The 19,353-nt window shown below is 43.5% G+C and overlaps 2 protein-coding genes across 8 annotated transcripts in view; one reads left to right on the top strand and one right to left on the bottom strand.

Moving 5' to 3' along the window:
* The first annotated feature begins 5,060 nt into the window (after nucleotides 1-5,060).
* Nucleotides 5,061-11,096, top strand: PSMB4 (proteasome 20S subunit beta 4). Of its 3 annotated transcripts, XM_059138589.1 has the most exons (8): nucleotides 5,061-5,238; nucleotides 5,467-5,673; nucleotides 5,984-6,130; nucleotides 6,306-6,387; nucleotides 6,781-6,897; nucleotides 7,105-7,193; nucleotides 9,534-9,579; nucleotides 11,046-11,096. In XM_059138589.1, exons 1-8 carry the CDS (start codon nucleotides 5,099-5,101, stop codon nucleotides 11,079-11,081), a joined length of 864 nt encoding a protein of 287 aa, XP_058994572.1. In that variant the 5' UTR covers nucleotides 5,061-5,098; the 3' UTR covers nucleotides 11,082-11,096. The 3 variants fall into 3 exon arrangements, with proteins under 3 accessions (XP_058994572.1, XP_058994570.1, XP_058994573.1); XM_059138587.1 differs by lacking the exon at nucleotides 11,046-11,096 and having other exon boundaries at nucleotides 9,534-10,133; XM_059138590.1 differs by lacking the exons at nucleotides 9,534-9,579; nucleotides 11,046-11,096 and adding an exon at nucleotides 7,402-7,524 and having other exon boundaries at nucleotides 5,062-5,238.
* Nucleotides 8,567-19,353, bottom strand: part of POGZ (pogo transposable element derived with ZNF domain) — a 49,730-nt gene continuing 38,943 nt past the window's right edge. For all 5 annotated transcript variants that reach the window (XM_059138586.1, XM_059138582.1, XM_059138584.1 and 2 more), the window contains 9 exons: nucleotides 17,595-17,695; nucleotides 16,922-17,068; nucleotides 14,070-14,204; nucleotides 13,784-13,956; nucleotides 13,489-13,629; nucleotides 12,975-13,031; nucleotides 12,667-12,779; nucleotides 12,428-12,452; nucleotides 8,567-12,300 (listed from right to left, as the gene is read on the bottom strand). In XM_059138586.1, the coding sequence (XP_058994569.1) occupies nucleotides 10,629-12,300; nucleotides 12,428-12,452; nucleotides 12,667-12,779; nucleotides 12,975-13,031; nucleotides 13,489-13,629; nucleotides 13,784-13,956; nucleotides 14,070-14,204; nucleotides 16,922-17,068; nucleotides 17,595-17,695 (2,564 nt within the window). In that variant the 3' untranslated portion in view covers nucleotides 8,567-10,628. The remainder of the gene's footprint in view (nucleotides 12,301-12,427; nucleotides 12,453-12,666; nucleotides 12,780-12,974; nucleotides 13,032-13,488; nucleotides 13,630-13,783; nucleotides 13,957-14,069; nucleotides 14,205-16,921; nucleotides 17,069-17,594; nucleotides 17,696-19,353) is intronic.

Below are 19,353 nucleotides of genomic sequence, written 5' to 3'. Positions count from 1 at the left end.
CCACCCAGGCACCCAGATGGACATTTTAGAACTGAAAAAAAAAATACAAAATCTTAAATGAAGAATCCAGTGTAAGAGTGCAACAGCAACTGGACACAGAGAGCATAGGATCAGTGAACTGGAAAACAGGTCAATAGAAAATAGTCCAGCTCAAGTGCAGAGATCAAAAAGAATGGAAAATAAAAATTCTGAAGCATGAGGACTTGCTTAAATAAATAGCATATCTGGAGTCCAAGGAGAGAAAAGATATTGTTGAGCAAAAGCAATATTCACAGAGATAATGGCTGAGAATTTTTGAGAATTAATGAAAGATACCAAACCACGGATTCAAGAACCTCACCAAACCCGAGGAAGATAGATACAAATAAAATCATGCCAAGGTATATCCTCCTAACACTAATGAACATCAAAGACATTGCTGAACATCTTAAAATAAGTAAAAAAAAATAAAAAAATAAAAAACCAAACCAAAACAAAACTATATTATCTTCAAAGAAACAGTATGACACACAGGGACTTCTAACAAAAACAGCAGAGGTCAGTGACAATGAAATAACATCTTTAAAGTCCAAAAGAAAACAACTGTTGGGGTGCTTGGGTGGCTCAGTTGTTAAGTGCCTGCCTTCAGCCCAAGTCACAATCCCAGGGTCCTGGAATCCAGCCCCACATTGGGTTCCCTGTTAAGGGGGAAGCCTGCTTCTCCCACTCCCTCTCCCCAGCTTGTGTTCCCTCTCTCACTGTCTCTCTCTCTGTCAAATAAATAAGTAAAATCTTAAAAAAAAAGAAAGGAACTACTAACCTAGATTTCTAGACGAAAGGAAAAAATGCCACCACAAGAAAGTTTCTAAAAGATACTTTTATCAAAACACTTAAAAAGGAATAAAGTTGGGGGTCTTAAATTTCCTGACTTCAAATCTTGCTACAAATCTACAGTAAACCAAACAGTGTGGTACTGTCATCAAGACAGATAAAGGGGCACCTGGGTGGCTCAGTGGGTTAAAGCCTCTGCCTTCGGCCTGGGATCGAGCCCCGCATCGGGCTCTCTGCTCCGCAGGGAGTCTGCTTCCCCCTCTCTCTCTGCCTACTTGTGATCTCTGTCTGTCAAGTAAATAAATAAAATCTTAAAAAAAAAAAAGACAGATATATAGACTAATGGGATACAGCAGAGAACCCAGTAATAAACCCTCACACATATATTCGATGAATTCCATGAAATACCAGTCCATTCACTGAGGAAAAGACAGTCTTTCCAACAAATAATGTTGAGGAAACTGGATCTCCACATGCAGAAAAATGAAGCTGGACTCTTACATTATACCATATACAAAATTTAACTCAAAATGAGCAAGAGATCCAAGGGGCACCAGCTTGGCTCAGCTGGTTGAGCATGTGACTCTCAATCTTGGGATTGTGAGTTTAAGCCCTACATTAGGTGTAGAGATTACTTAAAAATAAAATCTCAAAAATTTGGATAAGAACGCTAAATATAAGAGTTAAAACTAGGGGTACTTGGGTGGCTCAGTCAGTTAAGCATCTGATTCTTGATTTCAGTTCATGTCACAATCTCAGGGTCTTGGGATGGAGCCTTGTGTCAGGCTCCACAGTCAGTGAGGAGTCTGCTTGAGATTCTCTTCCTCTCCCTCTGCCTCTCCCCCTGCTCTCTCATGCTCTCTTTCAAATCAGTAAATAAATCTTTTTTTTTAAAAGAATTAAAACTATAAAACTCTTAGAAGAAAACCAGGTGAAAGCTTCATAACACTATATTTGGGGATAATTTCCTGGCTATGATCTCAAAAATATGGGCAAGAAAAGATGAAATTGATAAATAGGATTAAATCAAAATGAAAACTTCTGTGCATCGGGGCACCTAGGTGGCTTTTTGGGTTAAATGTCTGCCTTCAGCTCAGGTCATGATCTCGGGGTCTGGGATCAAGCCCCACATCGGGCTCCCTGCTCAGTGGGGTGCCTGCATCTCCCTCTCCCTTTGCCTGCTGCTCCCCCTGCTTGTGCTCTCTCTGACAAATAAATAAAATAAAATAAAAGAATTAAAACTATAAAACTCTTAGAAGAAAACCAGGGGAAAGCTTCTTAACATTGTATTTGGGAATAATTTCCTGGCTATGATCTCAAAAGTATGGGCAAGAAAAGATGAAATTGATAAATAGGCTAAATCAAAATTTAAAACTTCTGTGCATCGGGGCGCCTGTGTGGTTCAGTGGGTTGAGCCTCTGCCTACGACTCAGGTTGTGATCTCAGGGTCCTGGGATTGAGCCCTTCATTGGGCTCTGCTCAGCAGGGAGCCTGCTTCTCCCTCCCTCTCTGCCTGCCTTCTGCCTACTAGTGATCTCTGTCTGTCAAATAAATATCTTTAAAAAAAAAAACAAACCAAAAAACTTCTGTGCATCAGTGGACACTGTTGAAAGACAATCTCAGTTACCACCTTTGTGAGACTTTTAGTTTGGTGGAGACAGTCTTTGGACAGTGCCATACATGCTGTAAGAGAGATACTGTAGAAATGAATTCTAGAAGACAGAAGATTGCAAAAGTCCTTAGGAAAGACTCATAAAGGAGTGTAGCCACGGACAAACTGGAAGCTCTTTCTTTCTCATCTTTCCGCTTTACGCCCTAGGGCTAGGCCCTGAAAAAACGTCAGGAAATGATTCTTAACTCTTTTGAAGGTTCAAATTCCATTTCTCCTAAAAAGAATAGTGAAAATGTTTCTGAAGTGATTGTCATGATGGTTATTATTTTCCAATTTAGTCTAGTTTTATTTATTTTTTGAGACTTTCAGGACATCCCCTATACCTAAGGATATCCTGACAAGTATCAGAACCAGTCTGGGGATTGCTGACTTAAAAGCTTTAACTTTGGGGCACGTGGTTGGCTCAGCCCACTAAGCATCTGCTTCAGCTCAGGTGATGATCTCCAGGTCCTGGATTCGAGCCCCATGTCGGGCTGCCAGCTCAGTGGAGAGTCTGCTTCTCCCTCTCCATCTGCTCCTCCCCCTGCTTGTGCTCGCTCTCTGTATCTCTCTCAAATGAACTAATAAAATCTTAAACAACAACAACAACAAACCTTTAACTTTGGTGGGAGCTAGACATTAATTAAACTTAAAGTAACAGCCAACCATAGCAAATGAGGCACACTTTACAAAAGACTTTCCAGAGGGAAACGTGGGTGGTTTAGCCGGTTGAGCATCTGACTCTTGATTTTGGCTTGGGTCATGATCTCCATGTAGTGAGATCTGCTCCATCCTGTGCATGAAACCTGCTTAAGATTCTCCCTCTCTCCGTCTCCCACTCCTCCATCTCTTGAAAAAAAATTTGCCCCCGGGTAATACCAGACTGCTTTAAAAAGAGAAGAAAGAAACTTCCTGATTCCCCATGTTTCAGTTTAATTTATGTCTCATTTTCACCTCATAAGAAAAGACATGCTAGTCACCTTCTTTTGAATATTGCATCATCAAATGTTGGTGGTTTGAGAGCCATTCCACTCACAGACTGGATGATTCTAGACCCTTTCACTTTTCTTCATTTAGACCTAGCTAATCTCTGGAACTGGTACTGACCCAATAAGAGCCTTATTCTGTGACCTAAAAAGGAGTGAGACCAAAAACCAGCAAGCCAGGAAGTTGCTTCTAAACAGGGACATAGCCAGTTAATTGCTGATTGACTGATTTAAAATTCAGAGGATGAAGGCTCTGGCAGCTACAAATAAGAAGGTATTCTTGTAGTTTCTGAGGAATCCCAGTAAGCCATTGTTTGGTCCCCCAATAATGGGACCATGGTCAAAGGAGCAAGACTGATACAAAGCGAAGGTCTATTTTGTGCCAAGTATCAAGAATCAAACCGACCGCAAAGAGACCGGTTTCCGCCGCCCCTTACAGAGAGTGCGACCCTTCCCTGCCTCACAGACTAACTTTTATAGAGCAAAGACCATGTGGTTGAGCATGGCCACACACAGGTAGCCAATGAGACTGCAACACACAGAGGAAGCTGCACAGCCATGCTGGAAAGGGAACACCTGGAATTTAGTTTCACGCCCACAGTCAATGGAATTTTTCTGCTGCTTAAAGGGGTGGGAGGCGGCAAGAGCATTTGACAATAAGGAAACCTTCAGACATCTGTCCAGGGTCCCATAGAGTGAGTGATTCATCTGTGATATAATATACCCCAGGGCATACACATTTATAGGATTCTTTTTTTTTTAAAAGATCTTATTTATTTGACAGAGAGAGATCACAAGTAGATGGAGAGGCAGGCAGGCAGAGAGAGAGAGAGAGAGAGAGAGAGAGAAGCAGGCTCCCTGCTGAGCAGAGAGCCCGATGCGGGGCTCGATCCCTGGATCCTGAGATCATGACCTGAGCGGAAGGCAGCGGCTTAACCCACTGAGCCACCCAGGCCTCCCACGATTCTTTTTTTTTTTTTTTTTTTTTAAAGAGTTTTATTTATCAGAGAGAGAACAAGCACGAGGAGCAGCAGGCACATGGGTAAGTAGACTCCCTGCTGAGCAAGAAGCCCAGTGCAGGACTTGATCCCAGGACCTCATGACCTGCGCTGAAGGTAGATGCTTAACAGACTGTCCCTATATGATTCCTTTTTAAATCTGAGCTTGAAGACTCAGATCTAACTTCACTTGCTCTGTGGCCAGGTAAATACGCCACAAGCTTTATTTATAAAATGGGTCCACACAAGGCTCCTCTGAGAAATACAGATATAAGAGATCCTCATTCACTTTTGACTTTATGTGGGGCTTTTTAATAAAGATCCAAAAAAGGACACGAAAATTTCTGCCCCCTCAAGTGTCTTGAAGTAGCTCCCCATACCTACCTCCCAACCAACCTCCCCTTCCTCGAATTTGTGCGTCAGAACACTCTGATGTAGCCCAGACTGTACTGAGATGCAGCGAAGCGCTGCGACGTCAGACAATTCCAGCTCTCTAGGTCTTGGCCACCAACCAGGAAGATACTTACACACAGCTGTGACTTCATCAACAGGGCTGCTGGAAGCCGCTGGCAGGAAGAGGGTGTGGCCACTGAAGGGTCACTTCCGCTTCCGTTGGCGCAGGCGCTATCATTTCTTCTGCCACCGTGACTAAGATGGAAGCGTTTTTGGAGTCGCCGTCCAGACTTTGGGCCGGGGGTCCGGCCCCGGGGCAATTTTACCACATCCCGCCTACTCCTGGTGCCTCCTTGGAGCCGGCATCCTCGCCCTACGGGGGTCCGATTACGCGCACGCAGTAAGTGTTCGGCATCTTAGCCTGTACAAGGGGCGGGACGGTGAGGCCTGGTCGGGCCGGCCGGGTCTGAGGAAACCGGGAAAGGCGAGGCGGGGACGCCGGGGCCGAGAGCCCCGGAGAATGATAGGACACATAGAAAATCAGAAGCGGAACTCACTGCGTGGAAGGGAGCTGAGGCTCTTTCCTCTACCTCGTGCTTCTACCCTCGCCAGAACTCTCTCTGTCTAGGAACCCCATGGTGACCGGGACCTCGGTCTTGGGCGTTAAGTTTGAGGGTGGAGTGGTGATTGCCGCAGACATGCTGGGCTCCTACGGCTCCTTGGCCCGTTTCCGCAACATCTCTCGCATTATGCGAGTCAACGACAGCACCATGTTGGGTGCTTCCGGAGACTATGCAGATTTCCAGTATTTGAAGCAAGTTCTCGGCCAGATGGTGTAAGTTATGGGAGAATAGGGAATAGATCCCAGAGGGGGAGACGAATTCACTCTTTGGGTTTTTTGTTTATTTGTTTTTGTTTGTTTTTTTTAAAATCCCCTTAGAAGTTCTAGAGTGGAGGAGTTTGAGGCTGCAGCAGAGGACAGGAAAATTGTTGGGGGTGGAAGAAGAGAGTTTGCAATACATAGTTTTCGGCATTAGGGGGTGTAAAATAGGGAAGATTGTGGTAACTTGTTTTGGTGCGGAGGGGGGTGGATGGGATTCCTGACTTCCATTCTTTCCCTTTTCTCATAACCAATTCCTTTTAAGGATTGATGAGGAGCTGTTGGGAGATGGACACAGCTATAGTCCTAGAGCTATTCATTCATGGCTGACCAGGGCCATGTACAGCCGCCGCTCGAAGATGAACCCCCTGTGGAACACCATGGTCATTGGAGGCTATGCTGATGGAGAGAGGTTGACTTGAAATAACTTAATTTCCCTGACTACCCAACCTCTAGTGTCCATGTAGTATTGTATCTCTTCCTTCTGAGTGAATGCCACTTCTCAGACCCCATGGCCCATCTTTCAGCTAAGATACCTAAGAAAACCTAAGATGAAATGAATTCTTTGACCTCTTGTGTCCTGTTAGCTTCCTCGGCTATGTGGACATGCTTGGTGTAGCTTATGAAGCCCCTTCACTGGCCACTGGTTATGGTGCATACTTGGCTCAGGTAGGTGTGTGAGAGGGGAGGGACGACAAAGCACTGGGGACTAGTTGTCTGCTTGTTCTTCCCTTGAAATTCCAACATGAGGACTAGGCTAGGATCCCTGCTCCTGGGCAGATGGCTTTCTTTGTAGTCTGGAGGCTGTATGTATTGGCTCTTACATTCCAGAGACAAAAATGGTATGTCAGATAACTTAGTAGACCTGTGTAAAGAGGGATGCCCTAGAATTTACCCTTTAAGTCGGTGTTAGCACAGGTAAGCAGAATTCATTCTGCTGACAGAGGTGGACTGTCCCTTTTTTTTTTTTTTTTCCTTTTTAAAAAAATCATTTATGCTGTGGATTTGGAACCGACGGGTATTCAGCCCCTGATATCTCCTGTGTTTTTCCCATTTCCCTAGCCTCTGCTGCGAGAAGTTCTGGAAAAGCAGCCAGTCCTGAGCCAGAGTGAGGCCCGAGAGCTAGTGGAACGCTGTATGCGAGTGCTGTATTATCGAGATGCCCGTTCTTATAACCGGGTGAGGAGGGATATGAGTAATAAAGATGAGGGGACTCTAACTGGTGGGCCCTTGATAGTTGCAGTACCTGGATCTTTGCTTTTGAAGAACTGATTGCCAAATTTCAGATTAGGGGACGATCCCCTACTTGATCTTTGAGCAGCCCTCAGAGACTTCTTCATGGGGGTGAGGGTGGGCATTTTCATTGGGAGCTCTGCTTTCTTTCAGTTTCAAATTGCCACTGTCACCGAAAAAGGTGTTGAAATCGAGGGACCACTGTCTGCAGAGACTAACTGGGAAATTGCTCACATGATCAGGTGATTGAAATTAAAATTACATAATTAAAAATAAGTGGTAGAACAGTTGGGAGGCCCATTGGCTTGGCACTAAGCTGGGTTTTTCTGGAGCTCTCAACCAAAAGAATTCTTTGGGTGGAGAGGATTTTGGTAGGAGGGTAGAATTGCTTATAGGTATTAATTCTTCCCCGATGGCTTCACAATTTTATTATGCTCTCTTCCTTTTTAGTGGTTTTGAATGAAATACAGATGCATTATCCAGAATTGCAGTTGTACTCTTCTTCTAACTTTGAACTTGGCTGGTTCAAAGATACACTTTTCTATTGTAAAATAAATAAATCCTTTAAACGCATGCTGAGTGGTTTTACTGTCTAAGTCACACCTGGAGTGAAGGTGTGAAGTACTGCCACACGCCATCTTCCTCCCTGCTCAGAGAACCCTTGGCTCTTGGTTCTTACAGCAAATACAGGATTTTCTGCATGACAGTACAGGAAATCCACCACTGTCTTCATTTGGGCCTGTACTAGAAAAGTTTTGTATAGAGCCCAGGCTTAATCTGTGGGATAACAAAGTGCTTAACATTTTTCTTCAACATATCCATCCAGCTAGATTCTTAAGGATTTTCTGGTTTAATGTTGGCTACAAATGTTAATAGTTAAAACACCATTTCAGAGACAGAAATGTAGCATCTAATAAAGCTGTGGGTAAGGTGATTCCTAAGCAGGACCTGACAGCTTCAATCTCTCACCCATGCCACCCTCTTCACCCTTAATAGATGGAATACTAAATATCTTGAACATTTAATTTAAATGTTTATTGTTCAAATCTAGTACCATAAAGTCTTAAAATTATGTGTTCATTTAAAGTCCTAAGTTTAGGGGCGCCTGGGTGGCTCAGTGGGTTAAGCCACTGCCTTCGGCTCAGGTCATGATCTCAGGGTCCTGGGATCGAGTCCCGCATCTGGCTCTCTGCTCAGCGGGGAGCCTGCTTCCTCCTCTCTCTCTGCCTGCCTCTCTGCCTACTTGTGATCTCTCTCTGTCAAATAAATAAAAAAATAAAAATCTTTAAAAAAAAAAAAAAAAAAAAATAAAGTCCTAAGTTTAGCTGTGAGTCAAATCCTTTGGGGTGTTAGCCAAATTCTCCCCAAATTTTGTTAAACCTGAATTCTAAAAATGAACACTAGGTGAATCTGATGCATATCCTCTCAACTGCTTTGAGAAACTAGTATAGGCAGCAAACTGAAACTACTGCAGAAGTTCAGTAAGGTGAGAGTGCAGATCAAAATATCCCTCCATTTTATCATCCATGTTACAACAAACTAGTAAATGGAAAAGTAAAAGGAAACCATGAGTTTTCTATTTCAGTCTTCACATATTCAGTCTCAACACAGAAAGTAGTCAATAAATACTTGTTTATTGATTAAACTGAATTATAAAAAAACAAAACAAAAAAAAACTTCCTTCTACTACTAAGCCATGCGGGCGGAATCCACAAAGATAACTTCCTGGCCAAAACCCAGCTGATCCACTGTTGGTGTTAATGGTCTTAAAAAAATTACCCCTCAAGAAAGTCATACAGTATGCAGAGGACAGGAACCCAGCTCTGCTGAGGCTGGGGCTGCTGTGGAGACTACCAAAGAGGAGGATTAGGTCATTGTAGATAGTTGACCATAGTTCTTGAACTTTCTCAAAGGCAAAGGGTTGACTTCAAAGTCCATACTGTCAAAATGGCATCAGGCAAAAAGCTGGGGAAGAGAAGCCCAAGAGAAGATGGATCCTCAGTTCACTTTTCAGATGCCATTGGTTCATGAAGTTGGCCAAGCTGTTTATGGGCAGGATCACTCCAGTTCACTATATTATAGTGTGCTGGGGGTTAAAAAAACAAAAAAATGGAGGTGAGGAGAAACAGGTGGTAACAAATGTCACCCCTGTACCACCAGGCCCATCACATCTTGAGCATGTCCCAGTCTGTGAAAAGCCTACTAAAATAGCGTTACCTAGAAAAAAACCACATTGTTTATAAATCCATTTCCCCTCATTTTATTAAATGTTCCATTTATGTACATTTTAAAGATGAACCATTTACAAGCCTATGCAGGCTGCCTCCTTGGCTCCCAGGAGGGACATGTTGCTGAAAGCCTTGGGATGGACAGAAGGTGTAGCTGTGGGAAAGCTGGACTTGGGTTTTTGTTCCTTTTCTATGTATGATACAGTACATTTCAGTTTATAACCATGAGTACATACAGTTAAAAAAAATCCCTCATGCAAACTGTAGAAAAAATTTCTTTCCTTGAAGCTGGCAGTGAAAAATAAAGATTCATGTCTTTTTCTTTGTGCACACCCCTGTGTGTTTCTTCTTCAGGTCACCATCTTCTCTAAGCATTAAAAGAAATAAGGAAAGCCACAGGGTAAGCAGGATTTCAACAAGTGGTCTGTCTTGTTTTTAAAGTTCAACACTTAACTTCTTGCACAATTAGCTCCTGGCTGTAGGACATGTGATCTCTGGAACAGGCATACTATCCACTTAACATGATGAAGACCCATACACTGGGAAGGCTCCCACCCTAATGCTGTAATCACCTCAATACCTCTTGCTTGCTAACGACACATGTATGATCCTTTGTCCAGAGTGATGGTGTGAGCATGGGAAAAGGGGCTAAGATCCCAAGTGCAAAGAATATTGGTTTTGTCATGTTTTTGTTGGAGGGAGGGTGGTGAGGAAAAACAAATCTAATTCTTCATTCTGGATGAGAGGTGGTTTCATGCATTTTTAAAGCCAAAATTTTATATCTCAGAGTTGCTGTAGAAACCAACATCTCTGGAGAGGGAAGGAAACGAGAAGGAAGAGAGAGTTCGGTGGGATTTTTTTTTTCCATTTTCATTTTTATATAAAAGTGTTAAGACCACAATGAAAAAAGTTTTTTTTTATCCATATATATAATAAACCAGTTTGTGAGCTACATATTTTTGTCTTTCCCATCTTCAGAAATGTTCTCACATTGACAATGGTTGGATAGCATCATGCCCAAAGACATTGCCACACAGTAAAACAAACAAAACCAGATGTACTATGATACAGTTGAGGTAAAAGGGGAAACAAAAAATTTTTAACATTCATCCACGAAGAATTTTTCTTTTTCTTGATTTTGTCAGAAAAATACCACACACAGTGATTTAAATTAAAAAAAAAAAAAAAAAAAAAGTCACGAAAACCTGTTTTTAGCAGAAGTGAATGACCAATGGGCCAGCTCCTTGGCTCAGATGGGATCACTACTGGTATTCCTAATAATCCACAAATCCACAGGGAAACAGAGTCAACATTGGGGGGAGTGGTGGCATAAAATTAAAAAATATAAACCAAATACCCGACCTGGCATAACCCCCTTTCCCTAAGTCCCTCTACCCCCCCCTTCACACTTTCCCACCCCCACTCCACACCCGCTCATGATGCCAACACTCAAATCTCCATCAGATCTAGGTCAGCTTCTTCAAAGCCATAAAAGGACTCGGTCTCACTTTCACCCTCAAAGAGCTGGTGAAGGCTTTCAGGCTCAATTGTCTCTTCAGGAGATGACCTGGGTCGGGGAGTGGAAGCTGAGGGCTCCTCAGACTGTTCCCCACTCAGCTTCAGCTGCTCCTCGAGGGAGGCAATGAGCTCCTCCTGCATGTCAGCATTTCTTGTGGGTGAGTTAATGTTGCCATCAGGGCCAGGCAGAACACTAGCCACAAGGAAGGACCGTTGCACCAGCTCTGGACAGTCCCCAATGACACCCAGCACCTCAGCCAGCCAGACCAGCACCAGCTGAAGCAGGACGTCCGAATCACACGCAGTATCTGCCATTTCCCGAGCCTGTTCCTTCCACTTTTTGTGTAGGAAGTTCTTGACAGTTCGTTTGATGCATACATCTAACGGCTGGATTTTGGAGCTACAGCCCGCGGGGACCACTGCAGGCAAGGTGCTAGAGGCACTCAGCATAGCCAGCACCTCTTCTGACAAGTGAGTGCGATGACAGTCCATCACAAGCATGCCTTTGCTGCGCTGGCATGCCGTGTGCTTCTGCCACACTCGGGTGGACCACAGCTCCATGATCTCATCATCACTGTAGCCACTCTCCTTCGCCTCTAGCAAGATAGAGTCTGGCACATTAGCAGGCTGATCCATTTGTCCTCGGTAGAAAACCAGGGTGGGGAGGACAGTGCCATCTGCCAGAATGGCCAGCACCACATCACACCACGGTTCCCCTGTGCCCACTGTCTGCAGGGCATTCTCCTTACGGTCATCACTGCTCAGCACCTCTGTATCTAGAAACAAGGAGATCTCATCAATCGCCACAATCATGGACAAGGGTAAGTCCTGGTTGTGAATCTGTCGCTGTACGAATTCAATGAAGAGTCCTGCATTCTCTGCCACATCCTTAGGTAGGGTGTGGGCCACGGCGCGCCGGGCATGGGGAGTCAGGTGGTGCCGGAGCATGAAACGCACAGCCCACTCGTAAGAGATCTTAAACCCCCCCTCCAAAGAACGTCCTATTTTGGTGGCCTTCTGGAACAAGGTCTCCTCATTCACAGGTAGCTGTTGCTCTCGCTGGGTTAGCACCCACTCAGCCAGCTTCTCTTCTGCCTCTAAGCTCAGGTATTTGCCCTCCAGATTCTCCCCCTGGGAGGCCTGGAAGCGCCGAAGCCAACGCCGGATCCGTCGCTGGGGATTTCGGAAGTGTTCAGCAGCCTGTTCCGTATTGCAGCACAGGGCAAACAGTACCACTCGAAGCTTCTTCACAGACAGCTGCTCCTTCTTGCCAACCCCACCGCCACTACTGCACCCTATTGCCTGCTCAGGCTCCTGCATGACTGGGCTCCCTTCATCCTGGTCATCGACATTCAGACATTCGGCCCCCTCTGCGGCCAAGGGCGGAAGGGCTAAAGGCTGGGGGTGAGTTGGGGTTGGTGGTGGGGTTGCAGTTGAGGCTGGTGATGGGAGTGCTTGGGCCATAGGAGTCACAAGCTCTTCAGGCTCAGCAGGGGTGGCCCCCGCAGATTTCACAGTGGCAGTTTTATTAGAGGGGAAGGTAGGAGGAGTATATATATTCTTCAAGCTCCGGTCATGCACTCGGTCACGAATGTGGCCATGTCTAAAGGATTGAAAAGAAAGCTCGGTTAAACTAGGAAAATGAAATACTAATAGTAGCAGTGATAATAATAAAAAAAGATGAAATACACTGAAAATAGAAATTAAACGATGAAGTGAGTTTCTGTTACCTTGAGTGAGACATCCAAGTGAGTCCTATAGAAAATGAGACAATAAAATGTTAACTCAGAGAAGAAACAAGCCCTCCAGTCTTATATAAATGTCAGGCTGGAATGCTTCCAATTTGGTGATGTCCATCTGAACACCAAATGAGCTAGCCTAGGTAGAGAGGCTCCTGACTCATATGGTAGAACTTATATCCTTATTTTCCTTTTCTGTTGTCCAACTAACTCCCATCTCTACTACTTACCCCGTGGCAGGATGCTGCTGGATCTGTGAGAGGGGTTGAATACCAAATGTTTGGCCATGGCATCTCCCACAGAGGTAACAAAGGTACATGAAGTGCAAGCCAGCTTGATACCACTAAGAAAAAGAATCAAGAGTATATAAAACAAATATATCAATGACACTAGGGATAAAATCTGAGGCCTGATAAAAAAAGAGAATGTTCTTTCTCCTCTTTCTCAAATTAATTCACGTACCTCCCCCAAGTTAATTAAAAGGATTTAATGTTATGAATGTGGAAAATTAAGAGACCATCACTAAGCTTTCCCTTACCTCACAGAATTTTTAAACAAAGCCAAATACTTGGGGCTCTTGCGTGGAACATGATTGCTGAGAAAGACAAAGAAAAAACAGCATGAGTTAGGGGGTTCTGACCATTAAACAAGAGATCACCAGTTTCTGACAATGCCCCAACAAAAGAGATGCCACTTTAATCCATCTTCACCTCAACCTAAGCCAGTTTTCCTTCCATATTAATATTCTCTATTAATATGCATATATATCACCAGAAGAGCTATTAAAACACACATTCTGACTCAATAGCCTGGGGTTGGAAGGAAGGGCTGAATTTCCAACAAGCTCCCATCTATTGCTGCTGGTGTTTGAGCCATACTCTGAGTAGCAAAATCCTACAAAATCAGAGCACAGACCATCAAAGTCAAATGAACATGGGTTTGACTCTTATCCTACTAGGAGAGATGGACAGACAGCTCTAAGAGCTGAAGGAGGGAATAAAATGAGTTCTGGAGACTCTGGAGATAAGATCACTGGTTTAACCCAGACTTACTTGATCATGTGGTTGGCATAGGCTCGAGAGCAGCAGGTGCTATAGCGACACAGAGAGCAGTGAACGTAAGTAGGGAAATGATTAGGGAAATCCGGAATCTCAAAGCTGCACTCCAGGCATGTCTGCCGACCCATAACACTCCTGTTGAGAAACAAGGAAAATTCCTGTTATTGCCCCAGGAGTCCTCAAATTGTGGGGGCTTCAGACAACAGATCCTGCTAAAAAGGCTAGTAGATTACACTGGCTATAGGAACAGTCGTGCCCACCCGGCCCCCAGCCTCCAGAAGCCACTGACATTTTCCTAACAGCTCTCTTCTGGATGTTGCGTCGGACAGGGGGATAAAGGAAGACAGGCAGAGGGTCCGTTGAGGAGGTCAGGGGTGTTGCCTCCTGCAAGGTGCTGGGAGGTGCATCATTGGAGGAAACAGGAACAGTGCGTGGCTGCCCTCGGGAAGCCCGGATTGTCACCTGCGAGCCAAGGGAAGGAAAAATTAGATACCAGCCATGCTAAACCTTGAATACTAATAATCTCTATTCCCCTCCACTTGGATCTATACAAGATACAGTGACAAGTCTTTTACCTTTGTGCCTGGTTTCAAACCTTCCAGCTGCTTGGGTTTACGGAAAGTTTTATGATGCTGAAGCTTATGTTCAATTTTGTCCTTGGCAAAGAGAAACTGCAGCCGGCATTTGTTGCAGTGATAAACATTCCTCTTCTGAAGGGGGAGAAAGAAAGAAAATCCCTTAAAGATTCCCAATAAATTTTCTTCCCTGATGAGAAGGCAGATGCATGCTAACAATCATTCCTTCCCCCTTTCTGTGGATAACTGAAAGAGGAAGAAATACACAACACCAAACCTACCACTGAGAATCATCACGTCCCATGGTCCCAAAGAAAGGCAGACTCACAGCCAGGATGACTAGGTCCTCCAACCATCTCTTCTTGACTTGGTTTAACAATGTGGATTAGCGGCTTAAGCTTTACTTGCCCCTATTTTGTCTTTATAATGCAGACAGTGCTACCTACTTCTGGATATTCTTTCTTTTTTTAAACACAGTAAAATGTACATGATGGAAAAAAAAATCATCACTTTTTATTCCACGCCTTCACATTTTAAGTTTGCCTTCAATTCCAACCCTCCACCTCTTTGCACAGAAACAATTTGCTACTAGTTTCCTGAGTATTCTTTCAGACATAGCCACATAACACACACACACACACACACACACACATCTCCAATCATGACCTCCCTGTTTGTCCTTTTTCTTTAACATGAATAACAGTATTCTTCTATAGCTTTTCTATACCTTTCTATTTCTTGCTATCTTTCCTCTTAACACTTCAATATATATACATGCACCTCTTCCTGTGAGACCAGTTTGAGGATTCAGACTGCCTAGTATTGAAGTCCTTCAGAAACAGGACTCAGGTCTATGGTTTTCTTCCCAGGATAACAAGGCTCCATTACCTGAGTACAAGGGACAATTTCCACACTGCTCTTTGCAATACACATGTGGGGGATTATAGGCAGTCACCCCTATGCAAATTAAGTGTGTGAGCCCAAGACGGAGCTCACACGTGAGAGTGCAGGCACGTGAGTGCAGACCCAGGCAAGTGTTCAGCACAGGTGCAACCATGTGGTTCTCCATTTTGTGCCTTCTCTATGTACCTTCACTCTCCTCTTCTAGTGGCTCCTTTGTTGCAGCATTTAAAACAAGGCCCTATTTATTCCATCTTAAAAACAAAACACAAAAGCAACGACAAATTCTCTTCTGCTACCTCTTTCCCTGGATGTGCCAGCCCTCAATCTTCCCCTTCTGAAACTTTAAAAAAAAAAAAAAAAAAGTTGTCTCCATTTCCTTCCTCTTCTTCATTCATCCTGCTGAAATCTGACTTCCACTCTCCTAACCAACCACATGGCTCCTATCAACGTTGCTGAATTAAAGGCTGGCCTCTAAATTTCTATGGTGCTTGTCATCTTGGTGTCTATGGCTTGACATCTATGGTGCTCCAACATTCAGATCATACCCCTGACTTCAAAACACTTTCCTCCCTTCAGCTTCCTTGACATCAAGTCTCTTCTGGATTTCCTCCTAGGACTAAGTAAGGTACTGTATTTGTAGACAGAGTCTTCAGAGGTTCTAAGCCTTCATCTTATTCTTAATTGGGGGTGAAGGAACATGACAATTTCTATGTTTAAAATCACTTGGGGGCGCCTGGGTGGCTCAGTGGGTTAAGCCGCTGCCTTCGGCTCAGGTCATGATCTCAGGATCCTGGGATCGAGTCCCGCATCGGGATCTCTGCTCAGCAGGGAGCCTGTTTCCCTCTCTCTCTCTCTGCCTGCCTCTCTGTCTACTGTGAACTCTGTCAAATAAATAAATAAAAAATATCTTAAAAAAAAAAATCACTTGGTTTATATAATTCCTAAGTATGTTTTCCACAACCCAAGCTTTTCTCCCAGGTTTCAGACCTAGATAATCTGTTTAACAGACAACTATAGCTGCTGTCCACAGACACTGCTAACTCAGAATACCCAAACATGTAATCCCCACTTCTGCCGCCAACCTTTCTTTCTACCATGTTTCTATCTCAATACATAGTTTCACCATTCATCCATTTTTCCCGAGCCAGAATTTTAGGCACTATTCCTAACTCCTTTCTCACTACCTTTACCAAATCCATCTCTAAATCATAAATACCACTTACCTTCTCAGTTATCTCTCAACACTATCCTTTCTTCATTTCAAAGCCAAAAGCCACTACTGTCTCTCATCTAAACCAAGAGCCTTTGATGTGTCCCCCTAACTCTGGTCCTGAGCTCTTTCAATTCATTCTCCTGTTGCAGCCAGTATAATCATAACTTAAAACAAATTTGAACTTACCACTCCAGGACTTAAAAAATTCCTTTAATGCCTCCCCAGTGACTCATAAAGTTGAAACTCCTTTTCATGGCTTACAGGATTCTCCATCACCTGTTTCCTAATTTCCAACCTTCCCCTTGTAGCCCACATTCAAACCACTTCCTTCCTTTAATTGAACTTCCTTTACTTCTTTGAACCTCCATACTCTCACTCTGTGCTTTGGAGAACACTCTTCTTTCATCCCACTTCACTTGGCTCACCCTTCCTCATACTTCAGATCTTGAATACTCTTCTTCTAAGGAAGCTTTAGCAGACTTCCAAAATAGGTATATGCTTTTCTTTATCTTATACTTCCCCAACACAATATTCTCCATGCTCTACTACTGGTCTTGTATATCACTAAATCCCTGGCACCTAGCTCAGTGCATGGCATATTACTGCAATTCGGCAAATTTTTGCAAACATATATACAGTATCTTCTCTACCAAAATTATCTGCCTAGCTCAGCCCTGGCCCCAGCATCCATAAGACTTTAAGAATGAGAATATGGGAACTGCTTGGCGCCTGGTACCTGGTGCCTCATGTAATGCTGTTGGAATGCATTGCCATTTTTGAAGACCTTCAAGCAATAAGGGCAGAGCAGATGCCGAGTATCCTCATGGATCATCCGAAAATGGACATCTACCTCAGAGTAGAGGGAGGAGCGATATTGACACACCTGAGTCACATAAGAGGGAAAATAAGCTAAGAGTGAACAACTGAGGCCTTAAAAAAGAGGTAGCAACAAAAAGGTCAAAATAAGTTTTCCTGAATGTACAGAAATCAAATTATTATTCTGACTCTGTAATGCAGGGCTGTTTGTGATAGATTCAGCTGTGGATTAAGATAAAAATAGGGGATGGACAAGAAAGTCTAAGAATACATTTTGTGACTACGAGGAGTAAAGTCTTCTTTGTCCATCTCTACGGAGCCACTTCCGGAGACACACTCCTGCAGTATATGTGTTTGTTCTCTGACTGGGTTCCCTGGCTGGGTACATGCACATGTTCCTTTAATGTTTTTCTCTAGTACGGAAAATCCTGAAAACAGACCCTAGATTTATTATTTCTTCTGGATCTCCCCAGAGTTCCTAAATCTGAGTGTATGCAGTAGGTATGCAGCAATGTTCATTTATGGATTCCTTGTATTCAGCCTGAGAGCAAAATGGCAAAATGGCTAAAGCTCCCTAAAGGAAAAGGCAATACCTGGCAGACATAAGGCATCTCTCCAGGCTTATGAGTATCCTTCATATGCTGGAGAAATAGTGGCTCACTCTCAAACGCCCACTCACAGATCTTGCACTTGGCTGTAAGAAGAAAAATAATCAATAAATCCACCTGAAAGTAAGACCAAAGTCCTGCTAACTCATAATCTTTATTCCCTCTGACTTCTCTATCTTCACTTTCAATAGTCGGTAAATCATTAACTCTCTTCTTTCTTTAAACCAGTTCTGTCTTAACATCTCTTTTCCTTGTGCCTCTAGCTCAGACTTACTATAAAGCTCTATTCTAGATTCTATAAGACATTTTAATTGGATATTCTATCACCAACGCGAATTCAACCTCTTCCTGATTCCTGGTTGTTTCCCCTCGCACTTACCCACGTCCTCCTACAGTTAAGCACTATCTCTGAGTCTACACCCCTATGTTCTGTCACCATTATTTCAGAATGTATCTAGGAATGGTCATTTTTCCATTCTCAGAGACAAAAACTTGGTAGAAGCCCACATGATTGCTACTACTAATCAGGTGGCTTCCAATACCTCTCATCTCTCCAATAAATACAGTGTCCATGCTTTACATACCATTGCCAAGTGAGTTATTTTAAATTACTACACTATTTGATCCCTAAGCTCAAAGACAGACAATGATCGTCTCCTATGAAGAATTCCAAACATTTACCAAATATCTCCTAAATGAGTATAAGAATTTGTCCTCAAAGACTGACAATCATGAACAGAAGTTCTTGCCTTGTTATGAGTTGTTGAGATGATTAAACTCTGAAACTGGCATTCTGTCAAGTTTATAAGACTGCAATTCTGAGTTTTTGGTAGTAATTTTAATTGCTACATATTTTGAAATAAAGAGACAAAATAATTTTCTTATAGTCAATGGAATTATTTTCAAGTTTTTGCAAATGTAGAAATTGTAAATTTGAAGCTTTAAGCATTTGCTGGAAAATATCCAACCCCTGTTCCCCAAAAGAGTGAAGCTGAAATAATTCTTTAAAGTAAACAAAAACCAGGGATCCTTAATCTGGAGTCCATGGACGATGCCTTAGGGAACCCTGGTAGCCCCTGAAATTATTTGCAGAAGAGTAAAATGTTTACTTTCTGGGTAGAGGGTTCAGAAGTTTGTGTTTATTTCAAAGGGGTATGGCAACCCATTTAGAAGCACTGCCCAGAGGGCGGCTGGGTGGCTCAGTCGTCAAGCATCTGCTTTTAGCTCAGGTCAAGATCCCAGGGTCCTAGGATTCTTGCACTGGGTTCCCTGCTCAGTGGGAGGCCTGCTTCTCCCTCTGCCACTCCCCCGCTTATGTTTCCTCTCTCACTGTATCTCTCTCTTTCAAATAAATAAGTAAAAGCTAAAAAAAAAAAAAAGCACTGCCTAGACATTTGTAAGACCTATTACAAAGACACAAATAAATAAAAAAAATTCTGTCCAGAAGAATTAAGAGGAACTCTAAGATATATAAGCTGAACATTGAAAGAACAGGGGGGGTTTGCCAGACAGAGCAACCAAGAGAAGAGAACAAAGGTAAGGAGATATGGAAGTGCATGGCATGTTTGGGAAATAGTAACTAGTATCAATTAAAAATGACAATATTGGGACGCCTGGGTTGCTCAGTTGGTTAAGCAGCTGCCTTCGGCTTGGGTCATGATCCCAGCGTCCTGGGATCGAGTCCCACATCGGGATCCTTGCTCTGCAGGGAGCCTGCTTCTCCCTCTGACTCTGCCTGCCTCTC

Source organism: Mustela lutreola, chromosome 10 (genome assembly GCF_030435805.1).
Source record: "Mustela lutreola isolate mMusLut2 chromosome 10, mMusLut2.pri, whole genome shotgun sequence".
Lineage (NCBI taxonomy): Eukaryota > Metazoa > Chordata > Mammalia > Carnivora > Mustelidae > Mustela > Mustela lutreola.
Note: the sequence above shows the minus strand (reverse complement) of the source record. Positions and strands in the feature narration are given on the sequence as shown.

What these genes read in the sequence shown, in the direction of transcription:
- PSMB4 (XM_059138587.1), top strand. Translation starts at nt 5,099, where the DNA reads ATGGAAGCGTTTTTGGAGTCGCCGTCCAGACTTTGGGCCGGGGGTCCG. An exon ending in GGCTATGCTGATGGAGAGAG is followed by an intron (nt 6,131 to 6,305) that starts GTTGACTTGAAA and finishes GTGTCCTGTTAG; the next exon opens with CTTCCTCGGCTATGTGGACA. An exon ending in ATGCCCGTTCTTATAACCGG is followed by an intron (nt 6,898 to 7,104) that starts GTGAGGAGGGAT and finishes GCTTTCTTTCAG; the next exon opens with TTTCAAATTGCCACTGTCAC.